Source organism: Aspergillus thermomutatus (assembly GCF_002237265.1).
Source record: "Aspergillus thermomutatus strain HMR AF 39 chromosome Unknown NODE_148, whole genome shotgun sequence".
Lineage (NCBI taxonomy): Eukaryota > Fungi > Ascomycota > Eurotiomycetes > Eurotiales > Aspergillaceae > Aspergillus > Aspergillus thermomutatus.
In genome coordinates, this window is record NW_020798197.1 from 1 (window position 1) to 21,567 (window position 21,567).

At 51.3% G+C, this 21,567-nt stretch overlaps 5 protein-coding genes across 5 annotated transcripts; 2 read left to right on the forward strand and 3 right to left on the reverse strand.

Moving 5' to 3' along the window:
* Window positions 1-763: 763 nt before the first annotated feature.
* Window positions 764-1,187, reverse strand: tim13 (protein translocase subunit TIM13; the record flags this gene model as incomplete). The annotated part of the gene is made up of 2 exons (XM_026753868.1): window positions 764-985; window positions 1,065-1,187. The coding sequence occupies 2 exons, from the start codon at window positions 1,185-1,187 to the stop codon at window positions 764-766; spliced, it is 345 nt and encodes a 114-aa protein (XP_026612941.1).
* Window positions 1,188-1,786: 599 nt separating this feature from the next.
* Window positions 1,787-3,093, forward strand: CDV56_100463 (legume-like lectin family protein; the record flags this gene model as incomplete). The annotated part of the gene is made up of 6 exons (XM_026754082.1): window positions 1,787-1,888; window positions 1,958-1,981; window positions 2,052-2,122; window positions 2,189-2,270; window positions 2,327-2,587; window positions 2,647-3,093. The coding sequence occupies 6 exons, from the start codon at window positions 1,787-1,789 to the stop codon at window positions 3,091-3,093; spliced, it is 987 nt and encodes a 328-aa protein (XP_026612942.1).
* Window positions 3,094-3,426: 333 nt separating this feature from the next.
* CDV56_100716 (uncharacterized protein) lies at window positions 3,427-4,446 on the reverse strand (the record flags this gene model as incomplete). The annotated part of the gene is made up of 1 exon (XM_026754335.1): window positions 3,427-4,446. The coding sequence occupies one exon, from the start codon at window positions 4,444-4,446 to the stop codon at window positions 3,427-3,429; it is 1,020 nt and encodes a 339-aa protein (XP_026612943.1).
* Window positions 4,447-5,149: 703 nt separating this feature from the next.
* Window positions 5,150-6,406, forward strand: CDV56_100985 (PRCC domain-containing protein; the record flags this gene model as incomplete). The annotated part of the gene is made up of 1 exon (XM_026754604.1): window positions 5,150-6,406. One exon carries the CDS (start codon window positions 5,150-5,152, stop codon window positions 6,404-6,406), a length of 1,257 nt encoding a protein of 418 aa, XP_026612944.1.
* A 266-nt stretch (window positions 6,407-6,672) lies between these two features.
* Window positions 6,673-21,453, reverse strand: CDV56_101215 (AAA family ATPase midasin; the record flags this gene model as incomplete). Its single annotated transcript, XM_026754834.1, has 1 exon — window positions 6,673-21,453. The coding sequence occupies one exon, from the start codon at window positions 21,451-21,453 to the stop codon at window positions 6,673-6,675; it is 14,781 nt and encodes a 4,926-aa protein (XP_026612945.1).
* Between the last annotated feature and the right edge of the window lie 114 nt (window positions 21,454-21,567).

Consider the following 21,567-nt stretch of genomic DNA (forward strand, 5'->3'; position numbering starts at 1 on the left):
AAGTTAAATCAACGCACGTGTGACAGGTTGCGCGAGTCCCATCTTGTGGTGGGGTGTACGGTGAGGAATGTGGGGTTGTAATATAGTCTTCTGGTTTCTTGTTTGCTGTTGTGTTGTTTTGGTTTTTGCACTGTTTTATATGGGTGGTGTGTTTGGTGGTTTTGGTTGTGTGCTTGTTCGTTTTGCTCGTTTGTGGGGGGCTGTACGGGCCTTTCCGTTTTTTTTTTTTTTTTTTTTTTTTTTTTTATTTTCGTCTTCTGTTCGCGCTGGCACACGCAAATGGGTGAGTGTTGGTTATGAGTACGGGATAAAGGTGGCTCTTGGCCTTATCCATTGTCTGCGTCGATTTCATCTTCAGTCCTGTATAATGTACATATATTCGATGTCTTAAAACAAGTGGAAAAGGTAGACGTCAAATCTGAAGATCGTCAAAGACAGACCCAGCACGTCTTCCATCAGATTTGGCTGTCAATCGGCCTCGGAGGCTCTGCCGGCCACATATAAATCACGTTTTCAAACTTGAACGAGTACCTCTCTACTCTACACCGTAGTACCCACCCCATACCTCTGGATATAGTATTGTACAAAAACCCTACCGGTTGAACCTGACGGCAAGAAAATAACGCCCTCCCGAAGTACCACATAACCGTTCAAGGCAGGGGGTTTGAAAACAGCACCACGCAACCTCGTAATGTCGCAATCACAGAGACAATCAACCTTCTACCCCCTCCTCAACAAATCTCAAGCTCCGATGCGCCAGAGCTCACAGGCTGGATTCCTGCCCCGTTCCAACGAACGATGCGTCAAGGGCACTACCGCTATAAGCCTTCCTCTCGGTCGAGAGACGCGAGATGTAGCTACGGCTGACGGCGTTCCAGAAGGAGATGTACTTCTCCATGCACTGCGAGAGACAGGTGTGTTCGGCGGAGGAGAGCGATGTGCCCGGGTTGGGGACGCAGGCTTCGAAGCAGTGTTCGTTGACTTTCTACAAGCGGGAAAAAGGACGCCCTTGGTCAGATTGATTTCGCTCAATGTGCTGTTTGGTAGATTAGGTGTATACATACACCGATCAGATTCCGGGCGTTGGTCATGGCGGCTTCTTGCCGCACTTGGTTCATGAGGTGGGTTTTGACGTCCGCTTCGCTGGCGGACGGGGTGTTGGAGCTTGAGGATCCCCAGATGGCCATTTTGGTGTTTGTGTTTCTTTTTGTGGGGGTGTCAGAGAGAGGTTCGGTGTATGGAGTGAGGTGGACTGAGGGGTATCTGTTGATTGAAGTCTGGGGTGTTGGATAATGACGCCGACAGGATCTTCGGAAAAAGTGTGGCTGGTGCACGCCATCTCTTTAGAGAGCTGCGCCACACCAAGGGCGAAGTGGACACTTGGATGTTTACTCGATGAGGATGGATCTGTCATATACTACGTAGTCTACCATTTCTTTGGATCCTTGCTTCGCTTCAATTCTTCTCAGTACACAGTGAAACCTGAGTAGTGTACTTCTTTTTATCTCTCTTCACTATCGTTCATTCTTTCACGCTGCTCTTTTCCACGATCTTGCCTATCCCGAGGTACCTTGTCCCATTGAGCTTGTTCTTCAGGAAAGGTATACTTGTCTAGAGCTCGCTGATGTCCCGGTGACATTGAGCCCACCCACGTCGATCAGTCTCGAATTTGATTATTCTTGCTCGCTAGCTGCAGTCTGCTCTCTACCGCTTACCTTTTCGATTTCGCAACAACTACAATCATTCCAGCTTCTCAGACTCCATTCAATCAATCACATCGGTCATCATGCTGCTGCCGCGGCTTTCCTCGCTTCTGTGCCTCGCTGGCCTCGCTACTCTCCCGGTCACGAGCGCCTACAATGGCGACGAGAACATCAAGAGCATTCCGGTATGCAAGACCGTTTCTCTATGAATGCGCAAATGCCCGTTGGGACCCGCTAACCTGGGACTCTACCAGCTTCGAACTCACAGTCTTTCTCCGGTTGGTCCTCGCTCCGCACCTCGACTTCTGCTCAAGCTTCAATGCGAACATCGTAGTTGACTTTGCACAGCCATACCTGGATTCGGACTTCCAAAGCCGCTGGTTCGATTTTGGTGGTGATGCAATCATCCGCGCTGACAAGTATGCGATCAGAGCCACCATGACGCTTGGTTGGAGATGAGGAGAACCTTGCGCTAATTAGGCTAGGTACATTCGTCTGACAGCGGATCGACCCTCGCAGCAGGGATGGATCTTCTCTCGAGTTCCTCTTACCGCAACGAATTGGGAGGTCAGTGGTGGATTTTCATATGAGGGGAGGAATTGACAATCTGACGTGTGACCCAGATCGAGGTTGAGTTCAAGATCCACGGCGAGGGAAACTTGCACGGCGACGGGTTTGCCATGTGGCTCACCAAGCAGCGCGCAACCCAGGGCCCTGTCTTCGGGTCGACAGACAACTTCGAAGGTCTTGGTATCTTCTTCGACACATATAAGAACAACCGTCCCGGAACATCATTCCCCTACGTCATGGCCATGATGGGTGACGGGAAGACGTCTTACGACCAGGCTCATGACGGAAAGGCCAACGAAGTGGCTGGCTGTTCTGTGAGCCTGCCAAAATGATATCCAAGTCAATCACTTTTGCACTAACAAATTAATGGTAGGCTCGTGGTCTGCGCGGTGCTTCAATCCCTACCAAGGCGCGCTTGACGTACTTCCAGGACAAGTCCCTGACCCTGGACTTGCAGTACAAGTCTGAGGACACCTGGACCAACTGCTTCACTCTGAACGCCCCTGAGGCCAATATCGCCATCCCAGCCGTTTCCTACCTGGGCTTCTCCGCCGAAACTGGTGAACTGAGCGACAACCACGACATCATCTCCGTCAAGGCCCAGAACCTGTACAGCATCGGAGGCAACAGCGCCGGCGCCGGCTCCGGCCGTGGCCCATCAAACAACGCCAGACAGGACCGGGCCCGCGTGAAGGTGCCCAAGAAGGGCGGCAGCTGGGGTTGGTTCCTGTTCAAAGTTGTGCTGTTCCTCGCTGCCGTCGTCGGTGCGTACGTCGGTTTCACCGCGTACCGGACCAGGCAGCGTTATTCGCGGTTTTGAGTGGGGGTGTTGGACGAAAAGCATGAAGAATGCATAAGGAAAACCACAAAAATAGGAGTACGAAGTCAGATTTCTGTTTCTGATATTTGCGCAATTGCATAGCCGTGTCATATATGTCTAGTTGCGGGTTTCTACAGTCGTTTTGATATGAAAGCAAGAGATTGACGAACTATTCCTGGGTCCCTGGCTATGGAACGAACATTATAGCAATAAGATGTAAGGATCGTGATGAATAAGGACTATCAACTGTAGGGTATCATGCTATCATCCTTTCAAAAACAAAAACGCCGAGAAAATGCTGCATCTGGTCACGTAAAAAAGGTCCCCAGCAGTCTACGACTGCTTCGCCCTCGTCTCATTCCACATATGATCGATGATCTGAAAGACCTCGGTCACACTGCACATCACACTTTCGTCGATCCCCAGCGCACCATACCGATGCTGGATCTTATCCGGATGCCAGCGTATCCGCTCAGACTTGAGCACCGCAAGCAGGCCAGCCGTGCTGTCCGCCCGACCACCGTCTCCCACCCCCGAAGCCTCCACTGGCGCATGGCGCATAAACTCCTCCACAGCTTCGCGCGAAACATCCCTCCGTTTCCCCGACTCAACAGGCCAAAAGACCAGATTTCGGAATGGCCTGCGCTCGCTCGCACCCCCGCCAACCTCCCGGTTAACCTCCTCCCAGGAACGCCTATACTCGTCCCAGATCGTCTTCCACGCCTTGAGCCGCCGTCGCTCCCGGCCGCGCTGTAGACTTTCCTCCATCGCGCGCTCGAACCGCATCCTCTCGCGCTGGCTCTGTTCGCTTTGCTCCTCGCGTCGCTTCTGCCGCGCCCTCTCGGCGCGCAGGCGCTCCTGCTCTTCTAGAATCCCCTCCCTTGTCCGCTCCCACATCCGACTGCGCACGTACGCCGCGTACTCCTCCTCGGACATCTGCTCCAGCTCGCCGTCTGGGCCCTTGGGTACGGATGGGACTGCGTACTTGTGGATCGGCTGTCCGTATACGGACTCCCAGTATGCGGCGCCTTCATCGTCGCCGAGTGCGTCGAAGAGGGACTCGCGGAAGGCGGTGTCGGGCGAGAGGCGGGATGGGTTGTCTTGGGGCCCGGGGGAGGGCGAGCGCTTGGATTGGTGTCGTTTGGAGCGGTGGTGGCGGTGGGAATGCCGGTGATGGCGGCGATGGTGGGTATCGTATGGTTCGTCGCGGTGAGACTTGGACTTGGATTTGGATGTGGAGGATTTGAAGCGGAATTTGCCTGTGGCTGGGCGGGTGTATTCGTTGTCTGCGCTAGCATCCTCTGGAGATGCCTGTGGCTCTGGACCATTTTCTGCGGTGTTGGCTGTGTCCATGGCTTGTTCTCATTATAAAGTGTGCATAGCTATTGGACTAGGTTAAATCGTGTCGTACTATTTGCTGAGACGAGAGGGGATCCTGGCAAGGCGTTGTAGAATGAGCTGAAGATGAAGTTGCTATTTCTCTTCCCAGATGCCAATTGTGATTAGTCAGCCTGATCTTATCTGATCATCAGCTGTTCCTCATCAGGCTTATGATGTCATGTCCGTGATATTGTTGATGTGAGATACAACAGCACTACAGATTAGTCTGTCTGGTCTGCAGGTCCAGACGCTACGATCAAGATCATGGTAAGCATATTCCTAGACTGCTTTCCTCATGTGTGCGAAGCTACTTTGGCGATAAGAGTAAGATGACAATCTTGAATCAGTAGCTAGCCCTGAACACCTGACCTCATCGGTGTGAGCAACTTAGTTGTATCTTGCTTGAGTCAAATGAGAATTAATCCAAGATTACTGAAACCGTAGAGATTAGCATGGTTAGAATACAATTTGCCCTTGCTGTGCCTGGCAAGATTAAGGCATCAAGATATTGTTGGCATGTTGCAATCCAAAATGACACCGTATAATTCAGGCAACAACAGTTTCCTCAGTATGGCACGTGCGGAACTGTCTATCATGATCGCGGCCCTATCGCCATCCTCCGCAACGCATTACTACATTGGTATCAAGACAACATCCATCCAAACCCCAGTCCAAAATGGCTCTCGTATCGTACTCGGATTCTGAAGCTTCAGACTCAGAGCAAGAGACCAATGTCACTCAACCACCAAACAAAAGTCAAGCTCCCCCGCCTGCGAATCCACCCAAGCCCTCCTCCGGCGCAAACTTCTCATCCATCGTCGACCGCAGTAACCCCCGCAAGATTCGCGTTGCTCTACCGGAGATCAAACCCGAGAACCCTACCGCAGATGGCGATCGGACAGGCGAAGATGGGCCGGCTCGGAAAAGAGCCAGGATAGGCGGAGGCGGGGCATTTTCGGGGTTTAATTCCCTTTTACCGGCTCCGAAGAGGACCAACGTCACGGCGGAGAAGGATAGGAAGACGGCTGCGCCAGCCCGGAAGGTCTTCAGCTTGAAGACGGGCGCGACTCCGGGTTTCGACCGCGAGGCTGATGCGGAGTTTCGGAGGGAACAGGTGTTCGATAGCTTGGCGGGCGATGGCGATGATGAGACGATACCCAAGCCGGGGAGTCTCCGGAGTGAACAGCCTGACGACAAGCAGGCCGCGACGGTTCAGGTAGACGGAGAGAAGAAAGAGGAGGTCAAGTTGAAGGGTAACCCGATGATGTTCAAGCCGTTGTCCGTGGGGCGAGCGTCGCAGAAGAAAAAGAAGCAACCGGCAAAGCCTGTCTCGTCGTCTCCTTTGCCAAATGCGAACGAAACCACGGCTCTGCAATCCTCGCAAGCGTCCAATGAGCAACCGGTTGCACAGCCAACGCCGCCCGTCGCTCAAAAACCAAAAATCAGCCTGTTCTCCCTGGCCAGAGAGGAAACTACAACGTCGAATGTGCCCGAACCCCACGCAGAAGGCGCTGCTTACGAGCCATTGGTGTATACCACCGACCTAGAAGCCACCCCGGCTGGCCCACAGCCCGAGCCTGGGACCGCGACGGCCCCCTTACAGCCGACGGCGGATCAAACATTGGACAACATCGCAGACGATCTCAATTTGTCCCGGGCCCAACGGCGACAGCTCTTTGGACGCAATACCGACCCTTCCAAATCTCGAATTCTGCACTTCAATACAGACAGGGAATACATTGCCAACCAGGAGTTGGCCCACCAGACAGACCTTGCTGCTGCTCAGCACAATCCTGTTCGGGCCATTGCCCCGGGCAAACACACTCTGCGGCAGCTGGTTAATGCGGCGAGCACCCAACGGGAGGCTTTGGAGGAGAGTTTTGCCACTGGACGAAGGAACAAAAAGGAGGCTGGGTCCAAGTATGGATGGTGAACTTCATGTACTCATTCGTTTGTGTTATGCAAATCTTTCTGAGTTAGATACCACAATTTGCAACGTCTATTGTTCAGACTAAAAGAATTATAGTTTACTCTTGTCGAAAATCGCTAGATCAGACGGGTTTGAAATGAAGAAATAAAACTTGATCCGAAAGCCAAGTCATCAACTAATCTATACATGAGATGCTATCTATACAAATGAAATCAACCATATAAACAAAATGCCCAACCTCTTTTATCTATCGTAACCATATATAAATCTCAAGATGATACATCAACAACCTCTGCAAACCATTGTTTCAACGCCGTGGCCAGCACAGCCGGTAACTCCCGAACATCACGCACAACCAGGTAGTATGGGAAGGGGAACCCCTCCAGGTATCTCTTCATCTTCAACTTCATCTCCCCCGTTCCACTCTCCGTATCAGGCTCGAAGCTTGCCTGGCTGAGATCCAAGATTGAGCTGCCCTTGACGGCGTCAACGATGATAAATACAATCATGATCCGCTCCTCTTGAGCTTGACGCACAAGGCGCCGGATGGTATCATGATCTTCGCAAATACCGTCGGATATAATGAGCTCCAGTTGCCACAGGTCGGCGTGGCCTCCTGCTGGCGATTGTTTCCAGCGGGCTTCGCGGAAGAGGGCGATAGAATCGGCGATCAGTTTGCGCACGTTCGTGCCAGTCTGCTGGTAGCTGAAATGTTGGAATACCTGTGTTCCGGCTTCCGAGGAGAAAGGCTTGCCGAACTCGTGGGCGACTCGGACGTGATCCTCATTACCGAACCCGAGCACACACAGGTCGCCTGCTTCGAGCATCGACAGACTCTTCGCGACTAGCGCCAATGTCTCGAACGCTAACTGACCGCTGCCACTCTCCAGCATGGACTTGCTGTCATCGACCGCAAGCATGATTTGGTAGTTGCGCTTGGAGGGAATGGACCGTCGCATCCAGATCTTGTCACGCTTGTACTGTGAAGCAATGTATGGAATGATACGCTTGATGTTCAGCCGCTTCCCTGTCCGGAAATCGCCCCGCAGCTTCGTAGCAAGTGTGGGGGCTAGAATTAGTCGTAGTTGCTCCGTCAGGGATAGAGAGAGGTCGTTTGTGGCATTTTCGTAGTGCGACCAAAGGCGCTGGGCTTCATCCCGTGGAGTTAGTGGCGGAAGCGTGGACGACAGGTGAATTGCCGCAAGATGGGCATCAACCTCATCCAGCTCCTCATTAACCTCAAGTTGACCGGCAGCGTCAGTTGTTCGCTCCTGTGCGCGGGAGCTGTCGGGTATCAATGCGCCTGCGGTTTGCCCTTCGGTAGGAACTCCTTCCCCATCTATCTGCATTTCATCCTCCAATCTATTCTCCTCCGCAAAATCTTGCGGCTCCTCGCCAGCGTCCGGTAACAGGTCATTATCGCTAGGTTTGACGTCAGACTCCACGCCCTTGTTCTGGTCCAAGGCCTTTGCTTGTTCTTCACTGGCCTGTCCGAGTGCTTGTGTATCAGCAACATCATCTTGGTCCGCAAGATGCTCGAAATCAGCATCAGCCATGTCTGTATCCTCCGGCAGGGTTTTCCGCGACTCATCATCGTCATCCTGCTTGGAAGCGTTCATAATCTCTTTTCTCCTCCGATGCCATTCATCAAGAACATCACCCAATTTCTTGAACGCCTGTAATTGAGGATCTTCAGGGCTCACGTCATCAGCACCGCCTGCATCTCTCTTGCGCTGGCTATCCTCTCCTTCCTTGGCACCGCCAGTTGGCTGTTCTGCATTTGCGGCCGGATCGGTCGAGCCATCGTCCTGCTGAGCATTGCCGGACGCGCCTTGCTCTTTGTCTTGATCTTGATCCGCGCCAAGGCCACCGTTAACTGCTTCGCTAGGAGCAACCTCCTCGCCACCAGCTTCATTGTCATCATGCTGAGTCAAGAACTCTTCTTGCTGAGCCTCCTCTGGTTCTTCCTCCTCCGCTGCATTGGCTTCATCGGTTCCCTCGGCCTCGTTGGCCTCTTGGTCCTCCATGGCTTCTTCATCTGCCTGATCAGGCCCCTGCTCGTCTGTTGGATGATCCATATCTTCATTTTCAGCATTGTCCTCATTTCCTTCAGCCTGTTGCTCGTCCTCCGCAGGCGCAGGACCGAAATCCGACATATTGTCCATTCCGTCGTCACTTTCGACACCGTCATCTTCCTTTTCGTCGCCATCCAGTTGCATCTCCTCGGGTAGGTCAAGCGCCTCTTCTTCCTTGGCGTGAGGGTCCGTCACTTCCATATCTTCTCGTCCAACAGCCTCGCCTTCATCCTCAGGGGCTTCTTCGTCTGATTCGTTCTCTTCTTCCTCACCCTCCTGTTCTGCATCCTTGTCACTCTTCTTTTGAGTCTTTTCTTCCTCTTGCGCTGCGGTTTGCTCATCGGGTCCGGTTGCTCCCTTGCCTTGTTCGTTCTCTGTCTCTTTCTGCTTCTCATCATGGTCGCCATCCCACATCTTCTCATCCACTGCGGTGTCGTCTAGGTCGTTGACGCTGCCTACTTCCTCATCGATATCGTCTTCTCCTTCCGAGCCACTGGCATCCTCATCATCTTCGTCCTTCGCCTCGCGATCAATCTCTTCGCCTTGCATATCTTCATGATCCATGTTCACTGCCTCCGCGGAATCCTCCATGTCTTCAGAGGGCTTCTCATTCTGTTCTTGCTGAGCAAGCTCAGATAAGTCCTCGTCGTCCCCGACGTCTTTGCTAATATCTTCAGCACCTTCACCCTCGCCAAGGCCGGTTCCACTTTCCAACTTTCCAGATTTGCTCTCTTCTGCAGATGCCTCCGCCGGGCTACAGAAACCTTCTGAGGCTATCTGCGTGAATGACTTTGCGAGGATGTACGACATTTTGCAAGTCTCTCTGTGCACCGACACAAACCGCTGGATTATGTCTCTGCAGATGTAAAAGTATCGGTTTGTGATGGGCAATAGGCTCGCCACCAATGCAGAGGCAAGTGCATAAGTGTTCTTAGTGCTGGCATGCAAGTGTTGCAGGTTGTCGAGGACGGACTCGAGGGAGGAAGTAACGTCAGAGAGGTGGACAGCCTTCATTGCCCTCGTGAAGAACTCATCACTCCGCGACAGCGAGCCCATGGAGGCAAGGGAAGCAGGCACGTCTTTAAGTTTCTGAAGACTGACCAAGATCTTGTCAATTGCTGCAAGGAGCCTTGCGTCAAATTCCTGAATAGCGAGACTATCCTCGCTGTGAGTCCTAGCAGTTGCATCTCCCTTGGCCTCCGCCCATGGGGTAATTTGTGTTAATGCGAAAGACAAGTCAGGACGTTCTGCGGTCCAGTTTGAGACATCAGCATTCAAGCTAGCGAGAGAAGACGACACCTCTTCCAAGACATCCTTATGACGCCCAGACGTCAGGCCAGAAGGTAACTCTGGAATGTTGTCTAGTGATAACTTCAGTCGATTAAACGTGTGTCTCCAAGCGTGCAAGCCATCAGAAACCTTTGAGGCATCGACTTCAGAGAACTTGGAATGTAGCTGCACGATTTCGGCAGCGAGGCCAAGAATGGGAGTAAGCCATGCCACAGCTCTCCTGAGGTCTTGTCTGTCCTTCGAGAGATCCGAATGCGACTTGCAGAGGGAGGCAGCTCCAGAAGTCCAGAGATTAGACATCTTGATAATCGTGGACTTCATCGTTTCCAATTGAGACAGTGCCGGAGAAATGACCCCGCGCTGCTTCCTTATCAAGAACATCAAATGCTCCAGGGTGCCAACGCTCCTTGAGATCTCGACATTACTGAGATCTTCCGAGTATTCACGAGATGCTTGACGCACGCGAGGCAGGAGATCCAAGAATCGGTGGAAGTAGAGATCGGAGCCCTTGATGAGATGCGATGCCGAGTCCCCGACTTCCAAGCTTGGGCTGGTAGCGAGAACCTGAGCAATGGAAGATTGGCTTTCAATCAAGTTAGTGCTCGCATTGCGTTTGATACCCATTTCCAGGAGCCGTTTCAATGTGTCTGCATAGAAACGACGCTTCTGGACCTTGAGATGCTGGACATCATCCTTGTTGTCCTCAGTCAGCACTTTAGGAGTCTGCGATTTGAACTCCGTGATGCTCTCAATGAAGAATTTGACGAAGCTGTCGAGATCGTCTGAGATGTCAAACTCATTAGGCATCGAAGAATACAGATCGGTCATGTTGCCGGCTGTGCTATCCGCATTCCGGAATCTGGGTGGTCTGCTCGGCCATATTGCAGGTTCTCCCTGGCACAAAGCAAGAGCATCGGGGAAGCTCGTCGAAGCCAAAACGATCTCATCGGTGGCAATGTTCGGTTCGTCCGGTTCGTTTGTCATTCCCTGCTGTATAATCGGCTGGACAGGTTGTGCCAAAACTTCACGATACTTTCGAACGAGTTTGAACAGTTTGAAGTGTGATCGCCGGGCACTTTCCCTGAGCGCAATGATGTTCGTATCCTTCCAGCTGGCCAGCTGAATCTGTTGCTTGATGTCCTTCTCAATGGCGGCCCTGCGGTCCTCCATCGACTTGTGCACTGCAGGCTCGAACGGCTTGAAGTGTTGAAGAAAATTGTCCAATGCAGATACAAGTTGCTCCAGAGCTGGGTAATCGAGGACGTAGAGTGCAAGCAGTGACCGGAAATTGGCCACAAGCTTGAGTCGTTGGCTGTATTGCCCAATAGTTGTCGACATGAAGAATTGTTCCAGCGTAGAGATGACACCTTGAATATGGTCGCTCAACTCGGTTTGACCAGATGCTGCGAGCTGAATGGGGGCTGCAATAATTGCTTCGTAAGCAACGAACCACCATGTGCTCACGTCTTGAGCACACTTCTCTTTTTCAAGGTCGAGTAGCTTGGCCCACGTTGACAATTCGAGCCGGCGCCAGCTGATAATCAGATTGGTGATCTCGTCATAAAGAGAAGCTGCCGAATACTCTCTGCTTGCTACAAGCTGCCATTCATGAACAAGGGCATGAAGCTTCTCAACTTTAGTAAGGAACTTCGCGACGGGCTCAGTATGCTTGAATTGAAGCACCTCTTTGCAGCAGAGAACAACATCCTGAAGTACCGCATGCTCCGGCCAAGCCTGCTGGATCTGAAGGAAACGGGACTTGACGGAGAGCGTCAGAGATACCAGTCTTTTGGCTTCAGAGAGATTTGCATCGGTGTAGAAGTTATATTTGCCCGATGGACTGCGATCTCCAATGTTCATGGCATCCTCAAGAAGTAAAAGAACTCCAGAAAGATGTTCGCTTGGGCGAATATGAGACTTCGAAGAATCGCCTGCTGACCATATTGACCCCAGCAGCTTGGCAGACTGCTTGACATATTCCGACAAGGCTGTCTTGGTATCTTCGGATTGGAAAAGTTTAGCGTGCAGCGTAGCGAGCCGGACCGAAATAGCCTTTGGATCAATTCGGGCGAATTTTCCATCATCTTCAGCTGTGTCAACTTCGTAGGTAGGGAAAAGCTGGCTCAACTCATTCTGGTCGACCTCCTCCTCATCTTCCCATGAGCCTCGATAACGGTACAACTCAGATTTTCGCGCCTCTTCCTCTTGATCCTCACGGAGCTTGGCTTTCCATAAGATATGGAATTGTTCGAGTATCCGGTGAAGCGCATGGCGCCCAGATTCGCTGTGGAGGACGCTCGAATCTGTATTAACCGCAACTCTGAGGGAAGATAGTTCGTGGAAGCGTAATTCAACAAAATGAGCTTGGTTCTCTGGTGGCGTTTGGCTTTCCAACGCTGAAACTGGATAGACAGTACCCCCAAGGAATGGTGTTCTCTTGCTGATTGCCTGCAAGATCCGAGAGTCACTTGAATGTTGGGTCTCGCTGGACTGAATTGAAAGACCCAGATCCAAGATTTCGAGGAAACGGACGACAAGCACTGTGATATCGTCGTAAGATCTGTAATTCGTGCTCAAACGCTTCGTGAGTTGCCGAATATTCTCGCGAAGGAGAGTCAGCATTCTCTCTGTTTCCGAGGTGTTTTTGTTCGCTGCGGTTACATCAAGTTCGATGCACCTATTCAAGACAGAGTAGAGTAAGCTGGAGAATTCTCCCTGCAAGATACTGATCTCAGAGACCGGCGGCCGAGTAACTTGAGACGGAGGTGGGGCGGAGCCCAAGCCTCGTAGCTCCTGCTGTATAATTTCCTGTCGCATGTTGGAAGATTGACCAGAGAAGCTCTGCTCAAACACAGTTAAAGCTTCGGATTTTGTTGTCAGCTCTATGACGTGCTGTGTGTGCCTTCGCCTCTGCACAACCAGGCTGAGAGAGGGGTCGAACGGTTTATCGGGCACGAATAATTGCAGCAGTAGGCTGGCCAGCTGAACCAACGCCAGTCCAGTTTCCTCGATGTACTTCTCTGTATGCTTCGGGCCTGTCATCAGCGACGCGATCAATCGTGGAATGGCGTCCTTAACGATTGGTTCAAAGTAATGATCTTCAGACAAGCTCTGATCCAACAAGACCGCTGGCAGATCCGATGCATTGCACCATCCTTGTTCTTGGATCTCGCGAAGCGAAGTCAGAACGCCCTCGAGAGACTTTGGCTCGATGAATTCCTTGTGCATGGTGAGGAGCTCAGCAACGAGTGCCGATAAAACTTGTCTAAGAAGTTGATACTGGTCCATGGAGATCTCGTGCGATGTCAAAGTTACAGCTTTAGAAAGAGTTCGTTTCTCCACTTCCAAGCTATCCATCTGGCCCAGATTCGTGGTGCCGACGAACGTCAGCTTCTCCAACAGCGACAAAGAGAAAATGCCATTGACCGCGGAGCCAGACATGGAGGACTGGCTAGACCCTGCAAACAGAGAAAGTTTGTGGAGTACACCAGGGATCTGACTTTGAAGATTTGATGCGTCAAGGGGCCGCGCTTGACGACCGGCCAACAATGGTAGAATAGAACCGGCAACAGAATCAACCTTATCTTCGGTATGCTGTGTCGAAGACAGATCGTGGTATTGGCACAGAACTTCAAATTCGCTCATGAAGTAAGGCGACTGAGCCGAATCAGAAACCTGCACCACCTTTGCCAGTTCCATCACCGTCTGCTTGAGTGACTCGACTAGTTGTCCTTCATCGGCACCGTCCAAAAGGATGGATCTCTGAGCGTCCACGAGGGAATTGCGTACCCGACTCAGCTGGGCTAGATCCAGATGTGTCTTGGGAGCAATGTCCGTGAATTCGGCTGCCACTTTCTCGAGGTCCAATTTCGACCTCAGCTGCTCCTGAGTGGCGGGAGTGGCTGGCCGCCAGGATTCCCATAGCCTTTGCATACTGAGCCCTGTTTTCAAAGCCCAATTTTCCTGGAAACGACCAAGACACTGAGACAATGCCAGAGCCACGGACTTCAGCGGCGGCCATGAATCGAGCAAGAAGATGAACAGCTCCTTTCCAATTTGTAGATAGACCTGGAATTCACCTTCATCAACTTGACCAACTTCAGAAATTCTGAGAAGATCAGCACAGAAGCTGACAACAGCCCGAAGAGCATGCACAGCCTCAGGAGCTTCAAGCACTTGGCGGTCTAAGCTTTGTATGAAATCATAGACCGCTTGCCCGCAGTCCGCGAGAACAGAGCCGATAGGTTGCGTTGCATCCTTCATCAGGGACGCTATCCGCCTTGATGCTAGGGATCTCTCCAGAGAGCTCATTTGGCTCGGTTTGAGGAGTTTGGCTGATTCATCAGCACGCAACAAGCTTTGCTTCAGGCGATGGAGATTGAGCTTGCACTCTTGTAAATGAGCCAAAACTATGAGCCGCGATAAGGCCACATGCTGTCCCAGAATCAAAGCGAGCGGCTCATTCACAAGAGGATGTAGAGGCTGGAATTTGCCATGAACAGCAAAGGAAGCACCGCTCAAGTTTACGGCTTGCGATTTGCAGAAAGTAGAAGGCTGCCAGGATGAATCCTCGAGGACAACAGGCACATATCGGTTTAGCATCGAGGACAAAGACTCTCCCGCGGAGTCGAACAAGCCCGCCGATGTCATCTCTGAGGATTGTTGGATAATTCTCAGATCCTCGACCGAGAGATGGTCCAATCCCAATTCACAGAGGAGCCGGGGAAGCTCGCCTCTATCCTGAAGCGGATTGAAGTCCCAGACATGCCTCAGGCGGTACAGAGACGACTGGTAGGTGTAAGCAGGGATGGATCTGTTGGCTGATTTGGGAGTCTCCGAAGCCAGAAAGCAAATCTCAACACATCGATTCCGCATTGCACGAGACAACTCCCCGTGACGAGGATCCATTGTCAGGAACAGGCGGAAGTTCGGATGGGGTCTGATGATTTTTGCAGAACCATCTTCGGTACGTTGCTCATTGAGTATCAAAGCGCCATTGGGTTCGGTCAAGGAGTTCAGCCTATCGAGGACAGAAGGGTTGCACAAGTTCGCATTGTCAAGAACAACCCAATGCCCGTGCTGGACAGCTTGCGTGAGGACACCTTCCGTCCATTCAAAACCGACCTTCATCTTATTAGACTGCTTAGAGAGCTCCATCAAGTGCTGTGCTCTCTGAAGGAAGTCTCCAAGGGCCTCTTGAGGATGAAGCTGCATCAAGACAGGGAGGGATGAACACACAAATTCCAGCGAGATCTCTGAGCTCTGTAACTGTTCAAAGAGCTCGAGGAAGGCTGGAAATGCGTCTGACTTCTCGGTCGCTGAGGATGCAGAAATAAGAAGGCGGCGAAGGTACAGCGAAAGCTCACGTACAAGGGATGAGACCTCCCTCTTGTGGTCAATCTGCTCGAACCCTCCAATCAAATCCATTGTGTCTGTGTCAGCGCTCAGGGCCAGTTCAATTAAATCGGCACCGTTCAACGCAGCAAGCTTTCTGATCAGAGTGGTCTTGCCACAGCCTGATGGACCCACCAAGATGCTCGGCCATGACTGCTCTATGCAAAGCATGAGAGACTCCAGAATTGGCAGGTCACCTGGGAATATCTTCATCTGCGGCTCACGAATTTGCTGAAGAAGAGCATCCCTACGCATCACTCCAAAACCAACTTGGAAGTACTCTTGGGTTAGATTGTGGTAAAGGCTTTTGGCAACAGTCGGAGCATCCGTAAAGACGCGTTGATAGAGCTGAGAAACCAATTGCCTATCTTCTTGACTCCTGAACCTCTGGGAAATGACGACATCAAGGAAATTGTTTGCCGGCACTTGTAGATCGCCTCGATCCGCAAGCTGCAGCCACCTTTGGATATCACGCAAATTGACCTCCCAGGGTCCACCAACAGCCCCTAGCCTGCGTTCCTGGTTGATGGCCAGATTCAAGAGAGAAACGAAATCAACTAACCCATCGGTTTGCGAAGGGGGACTACCAGGGAATAATTTTGCGCAGATCTTTTTCAAGTCGGTCTGGGTGAAACTATCGGCATATACCACGGTGAAACGATTGACAAAGGATGCGGGAAGTCCCTTTCTTCCGCCACCTTGGTGATGGGGATTTTGTGCAGCGAAGAGGACAAAATCCGGGTGTCTCCTGAAAGTCTGGTCAAGTTCAGCCACATAAACCATCTGACGGTGGTCTAAGCAAGAGTTCAATCCTTCAAGAACGGATTGGGACGCCAAATTCATTTCATCCAGCAGAACCCAGTCACCGCGCTGCATGGCTTGCAGGAACGGCGCATCACGCCAGGTGAACTGACCAACATCGCCGCCCTCTACAGGCACATCGGATCCGAAAAGGTCTGTGAGGTCTGTCTGTTCCGAAAGGTTGATACGTGTGAGTGGCTTTCCGAGAGCTCGAGCAAGCGCAGTAACAAGTGTTGTTTTGCCAACACCTGGGCTACCCTCAAGGAGGATAGGCTTTGGCAATTGCAGGCCGCGTGCAATTCTGACTGAATTGGCAATTGTGGTAGGTGCATCCATAATGAATTGCGGATCAGGTGCTGCATCCCCATTGATAGGTAGACCAAAAGGTCCTACGCGCAGTGCGCGATCTTCAAGCTCAATTGTCGACTTTTGGAAGTAAATGCTGGAAGCATCAACGTCGAAGAGTTCGCGAAGCTTTTCAAGACAAAGCTGGCGGTTCTTCTCAAGATCGCGCAACGATGCAGCGAGCATTGCAGCAGGGTTGGCACCAAGGGTATCCACGAACACCATTGCCGCACCCTGAACGATCGAGAATTTGAGATCTGACGTTTGACACTTATTCACAAAGTCTACCCAAGCTAGGAGATCTCGAATAGAGAGGGACGTAATCGATGAACTCTGGAAGGTTGTCTTGAACCACTTCGCAAATCGCAACATGGCTTTGGGGATATTCTCTGACTCTGTTCGGAGTTTCATCTTGAGAATGGGCAGAATATCGTCGTCCTCCGAAAGCTGAGGGGCCCAGATTTCAGTCATTCGATTTCGGAGAGCAGCTGAAAGCTCGCGCTTTCCGTAATCTCCTCCAGGATTCATGGTCGAAAGGAACTGGAATCCCTCGTGCGCGACAACCATCGAATTAATGGGGCCTTTTTCCGCCAGAAGTATCGACCTGTGCGGTTCGAGAACACTGTTAAGTCTCTCTAATACCGAATCATCAGCGAGAGAAATCTCGTCGAGAAGGAAAAAGTGTCCGGTCTTCATTGCAGTTATAAGGCTACCATCAGACCATTCGAAGAGAGCGTTCAAGCGAGCAATGTTCTTCTGAACCCGTTGAACTATTTCAGAATCGCATGCTTCCAATTGTTCAACAGTCATAGCACTGAAAGCGCTCCTTAGCTCGTCAAGAGATTTCGGCTCAGCATCACCTATGTTGACAACAGTCCGAAGATCATTGAGCAACTGAGTCTCGATCGCCGCTCTGTTCCTAACTGGTCTTTGAGCTCCTATTAGATCCCCAGTTTCCAAATTCACATGGGCATTGACGATGAACAATTGCTTCCTACAGATGTCTGCAACTGCCTGGCAAAGTTGTGTCTTGCCGCACCCGGTTTCTCCCACGAGAAGAACGGGTTCGTTGTTCTCAAGCGCTACTGAGACCAGGATGAAGAGACGCCGCATGGCTTTTGTCCAAACAATGCCGGGCGCCAATTCCTTCAGGTTAGGAGCGCGCTTTTCCAATTCAGCAGCGCTGTAGATTATGTCTTCATCGATGGGAACTTTCATGACCTCCTCAATGACTGCCTTGACAGCCGCCCTTTCTTGTGGATTGCGGACACGTTCTGCAAGCAGCATAAATCCATTGATGGCTAGTTGTTCACGGTCGTCTGCCCGGCGCAGAGCCCACCGGAACAAATCACGTAGAGTGGCAAAGCTGTTTTTCTGTTCAAATAGCCGGTTCGCTTGGCGCAGAAGGGAAAGCTTTCGATAAACAGACACAATCCTGGTGCAGAACGATGGTGCAATCTGTGACCGCTCTTTCAAGATAAACTCCAACTCGCTCTCTGGAATATCGTCGAAATGCAACTCGAGGAAACGGTTTCGAAACGCGCGAGACAGTACTTTCCGGCCGCCATACAAGCCGGCCGGGTTCTGTGTCGCGAACAACATGAAATTCGGATGTGGATGAACGACTTCCTGTGTCTCGGGTATGAATAGTTCGCGGTTGTCGTCTAGAAGTCTGTTCAATGCTTCCAAGACGTCCGATGGTGCAAGATTAAGTTCGTCAAGAACGATCCAATATCCGTTCCTCAGTGCTTCAACCAGCACACCTTCCTGGTAACGCAAAGTTCCATCATCACCAGAGACATAGGAACCAAGATACTCCTGCAGATCGGTGTGTTCATGATTGTTGATTCGAACAAACTTGTTCCCTGATACTTTGGCAAGATACTCTATCATGCTCGTTTTGCCCGCTGAGGTCGGACCTTGCAACAACACTGGGAACCGACGAGTGGAGCTGGCTCGAACGAGATTCTTGAGATTTTTCTCGATGAAAGGAGTAATGATATAATGGGGTTGTGCCTCTGGGACCATATTGCCCTGACGCATCCAATAATGTTTAAACTGCACATAAGCATTCCCATCATTCGGTGGCTTGGGGGTTTGTCCCAGAAGTGCTCTAGCATTCTTCGCATTGCCAAAGACATACCGCTCAAGAAGAGGCAAGAGTAGCCGCTCGGATTCTTGGCTTAGAACGGTCAAGAAACTCATACAGTAGCCCTCAAAGGTCGCCCGGCGCAAGCCATATATGTGGGCGTTTTCGAGGACATATATGAGTGCACGAACGAGGGTTCGGATACTAAAGTGAGGCCGTTGTCCCGCTCCGTCAGTGAGTTTGTTCTCGTTGCTGAGCTTCTTAGTTTCCATGTAAAGCTGCGCTAGGTCCGACACGACCCTTGAGTCGCCTATTGTCAAGTCACCCAGGTATTTCTGGATCAAAGCGAGCAGATCGTCCAGGTCAGTATCGGGAGATTGTACATATACTTCCGTGAAACGAGATCGGAGCCCAGGAGGAAGATCTTTCTTTCCAGCATCAGTTGCGGGATTCATGGCACCGAATATGCGAAAGTCCGGATGACCAAAAACTCGTTCCACATCGCCGGCTTCGGATAGCAGAACAGATGGAGAACCTTCGCTACCATGATGCAGAAGACTGGCAATATTCTCGAGAGTATCTGGGGAGGCGAGATTGACCTCATCAAGCAGGACCCATTCTCCATTGCGAAGGGCACGAACGATTTTTCCCTGAACAAAGGCGAAAGCGAACTTGGCGTCGCCTTGCGAAACTTGCGCCTCAAAATCGTTCAGTTGCGCAGCGAATCTCTCCCATCTCAGTCGTAGCTGCTGATACTTGGGTGAATCCAGCTTTCTCTTTTTAGTCGGCTGCTCCTCCTCCTCACCCGCCCGACCCTGCGAGTTCTTGCTTGGTTTAAACACACCATCGGCAAGCCGAACGGCTTCATGCCAAAGATTGACCAAACGCACCCAGTTCCCCGCAGCAACGCTTTTCAAAACAGAAGACAAGAATTTCTGGTTCTTCTTTGCGGAGAACGTCAGTTCAAAGAGAGTGTTAAACTCATCGAGCATAGGGACAGCCATGGTACGGATATTGACAGGCTTGAAGCCACCCAGCAGATCAGTGCTTTCACTCTGCTGCGACAAGTTCACTACCGTGAGCTTCTGCCGCATCAGATTCGCAAGCTGTTGGACTACTGTGGTTTTCCCAATACCGGTCTCTCCGACGAGAAGAACAGGCTCGGCCATTTGTACGGCGGCAGCAACCTGTTCCATCAGCTTCAAGGCCGCTCGAGTCGAGGCAAAGCGTGAGGAAGCAGCTGCAAGCTTCGAAGCCGATCCACTGGGTACTTTGTTCTTTCGACAGATCTCCCTTCCGAGGGTCACGCTGTTCCCATGATCTGAATAGGCAGGCGTCCGTTCATGAAGACAGAATTGCGCCCGTTGTGGCGATATTTGGAGTGCTTCTGCAACAACCAATGCGAGCGAGTGTGCCAAATTTTTCTCTGGAATGTATCTAAGGAAGATATCCACAACGTCCAGAAATACCTCATCCTCGACAGCTTCGGGTGTCGCTTCATAGCCAGTCTTGGCCCCCAGTCGCTGCAGTCGCATATGCAATCTGCTGCAAAGCTTGATCAGATCGCGAAGACCCGGAGTCCTTCCTTGCGAGCTTTTGATGGCAAGGCTTCCATGGAATGAAGAGCAAACCCTTTGGTATACATCCATGATAACGGGAACGCGAGATTCAAGCAGGGGGAATTTGCGGATGATCACTTGTCGAATTTCGTCTATCGAAAGCGAGTCTATCTGGACTTTCTGCCACAATCTGCTTCCCAACAGATTGGTGTTTGGCGCAATCTCTTCGCCCGCAATATTGTAGGTTGACTTCATGGTTGCAATAATCTTGAAACCCTCAGCGCACTTGATGCGTTCCTTTCTACTAGCTATGGTCAGCTCGCCCTTCTCAATGATAGGCAATATGAGGCCGATGACTTCGGAGGGTGCACGGTCAAGATCCTCGATCAAAATCCAGCGACCTTCCCTTGCAGCCTTGGTCAATACACCAGGCTGCCACGCAAAGGAACCTGTAGCCGGCGACGTTGAGTACATTCCGAGGAGACTCTTCGCGTCCGTTTGTTCGTTCAGATGAAGTGTAACCATAGACTCTAATTGTCCCATTGTCGCAGCGACGTCATTGACCAAAGTGGTCTTGCCCGAGTTTGGTAGTCCAACAAGTAGGATGGGCTCAGGCGCAAGCAATGCTTTCGCGATCTTCCGTAGATTGCCCACAGCGGTTGTGGTTCTCACAATCGAGGAGTGTGAACTTGGTGAATCATGCAGTCGCGGAATCAACACACCACAGACCTCAGCTGTGCGCGCAGTATAGTACTCTCGCAACTGTTCGGCATGTAGAAAGCTGTCCGAGATTTGCCGGCTCGATCTGACGTCTACAATCTGCTTCTCGAGGGTCTTCCACCGACGCTCTTCCCACAAACCAAGACACCGGTAATCGATCACCATGCCTTCCCATGGTCCTTCAATCGGACCATCTGCGAGATATGCCCCAATCATTCTTTCTGTAGCAGCATCAGCTGCACGCATGTATAAGGCAAAACACCGTACTGCTAAGTATCTGATAGACTGATCTCGGTGCTGGAATAGGGACTGGAGTTGTGAGGGCGATACAGTCGTCGAGAAGACCTCAAGATCATAGGACAAAAGTCGGAATATAGCGAGGAGTAGCGTGTGGAGGGTAGCATCATCCAGTTGAGAGGTACTTTGTTCTTTCGATACAGCCAAAGCCGAAAGAGGTCCAGCCCACGAGGCGGCATATTGACTGGCAAAAGGTCGCAGATATGGCACAAACGGTAAGATACGTGCAAAGGCGGAAATTATTTGGAACTGGTCGACTTGAAGATCTGAAGAGAGCCATCGCGCTGCCAAATCAACAAAGATCGGTTCGTATATGCTGAAAAGGCTTTCTGTGCATTTCGACCTCAATGCGCTAACCGCGAGCGCATTCAGGAACTGAGTCCCAGAAGCAGTACGGATGAGTTCCGCAAGCTCATTCGGAAGCTGCTCAAGGATTTGGGACTCACTGAGAAGCCTCTCATAGGCAGGTTTTCCGTTCATGATGAACCCTGCCGCCAGAGGAACTCCAGTGATATGGAACGAATGGACAAAAAATTTGTAGTACCTCGATATTATTTTACGGAAGAAAATGACCGTCTTTTTCACCGCCTGCCC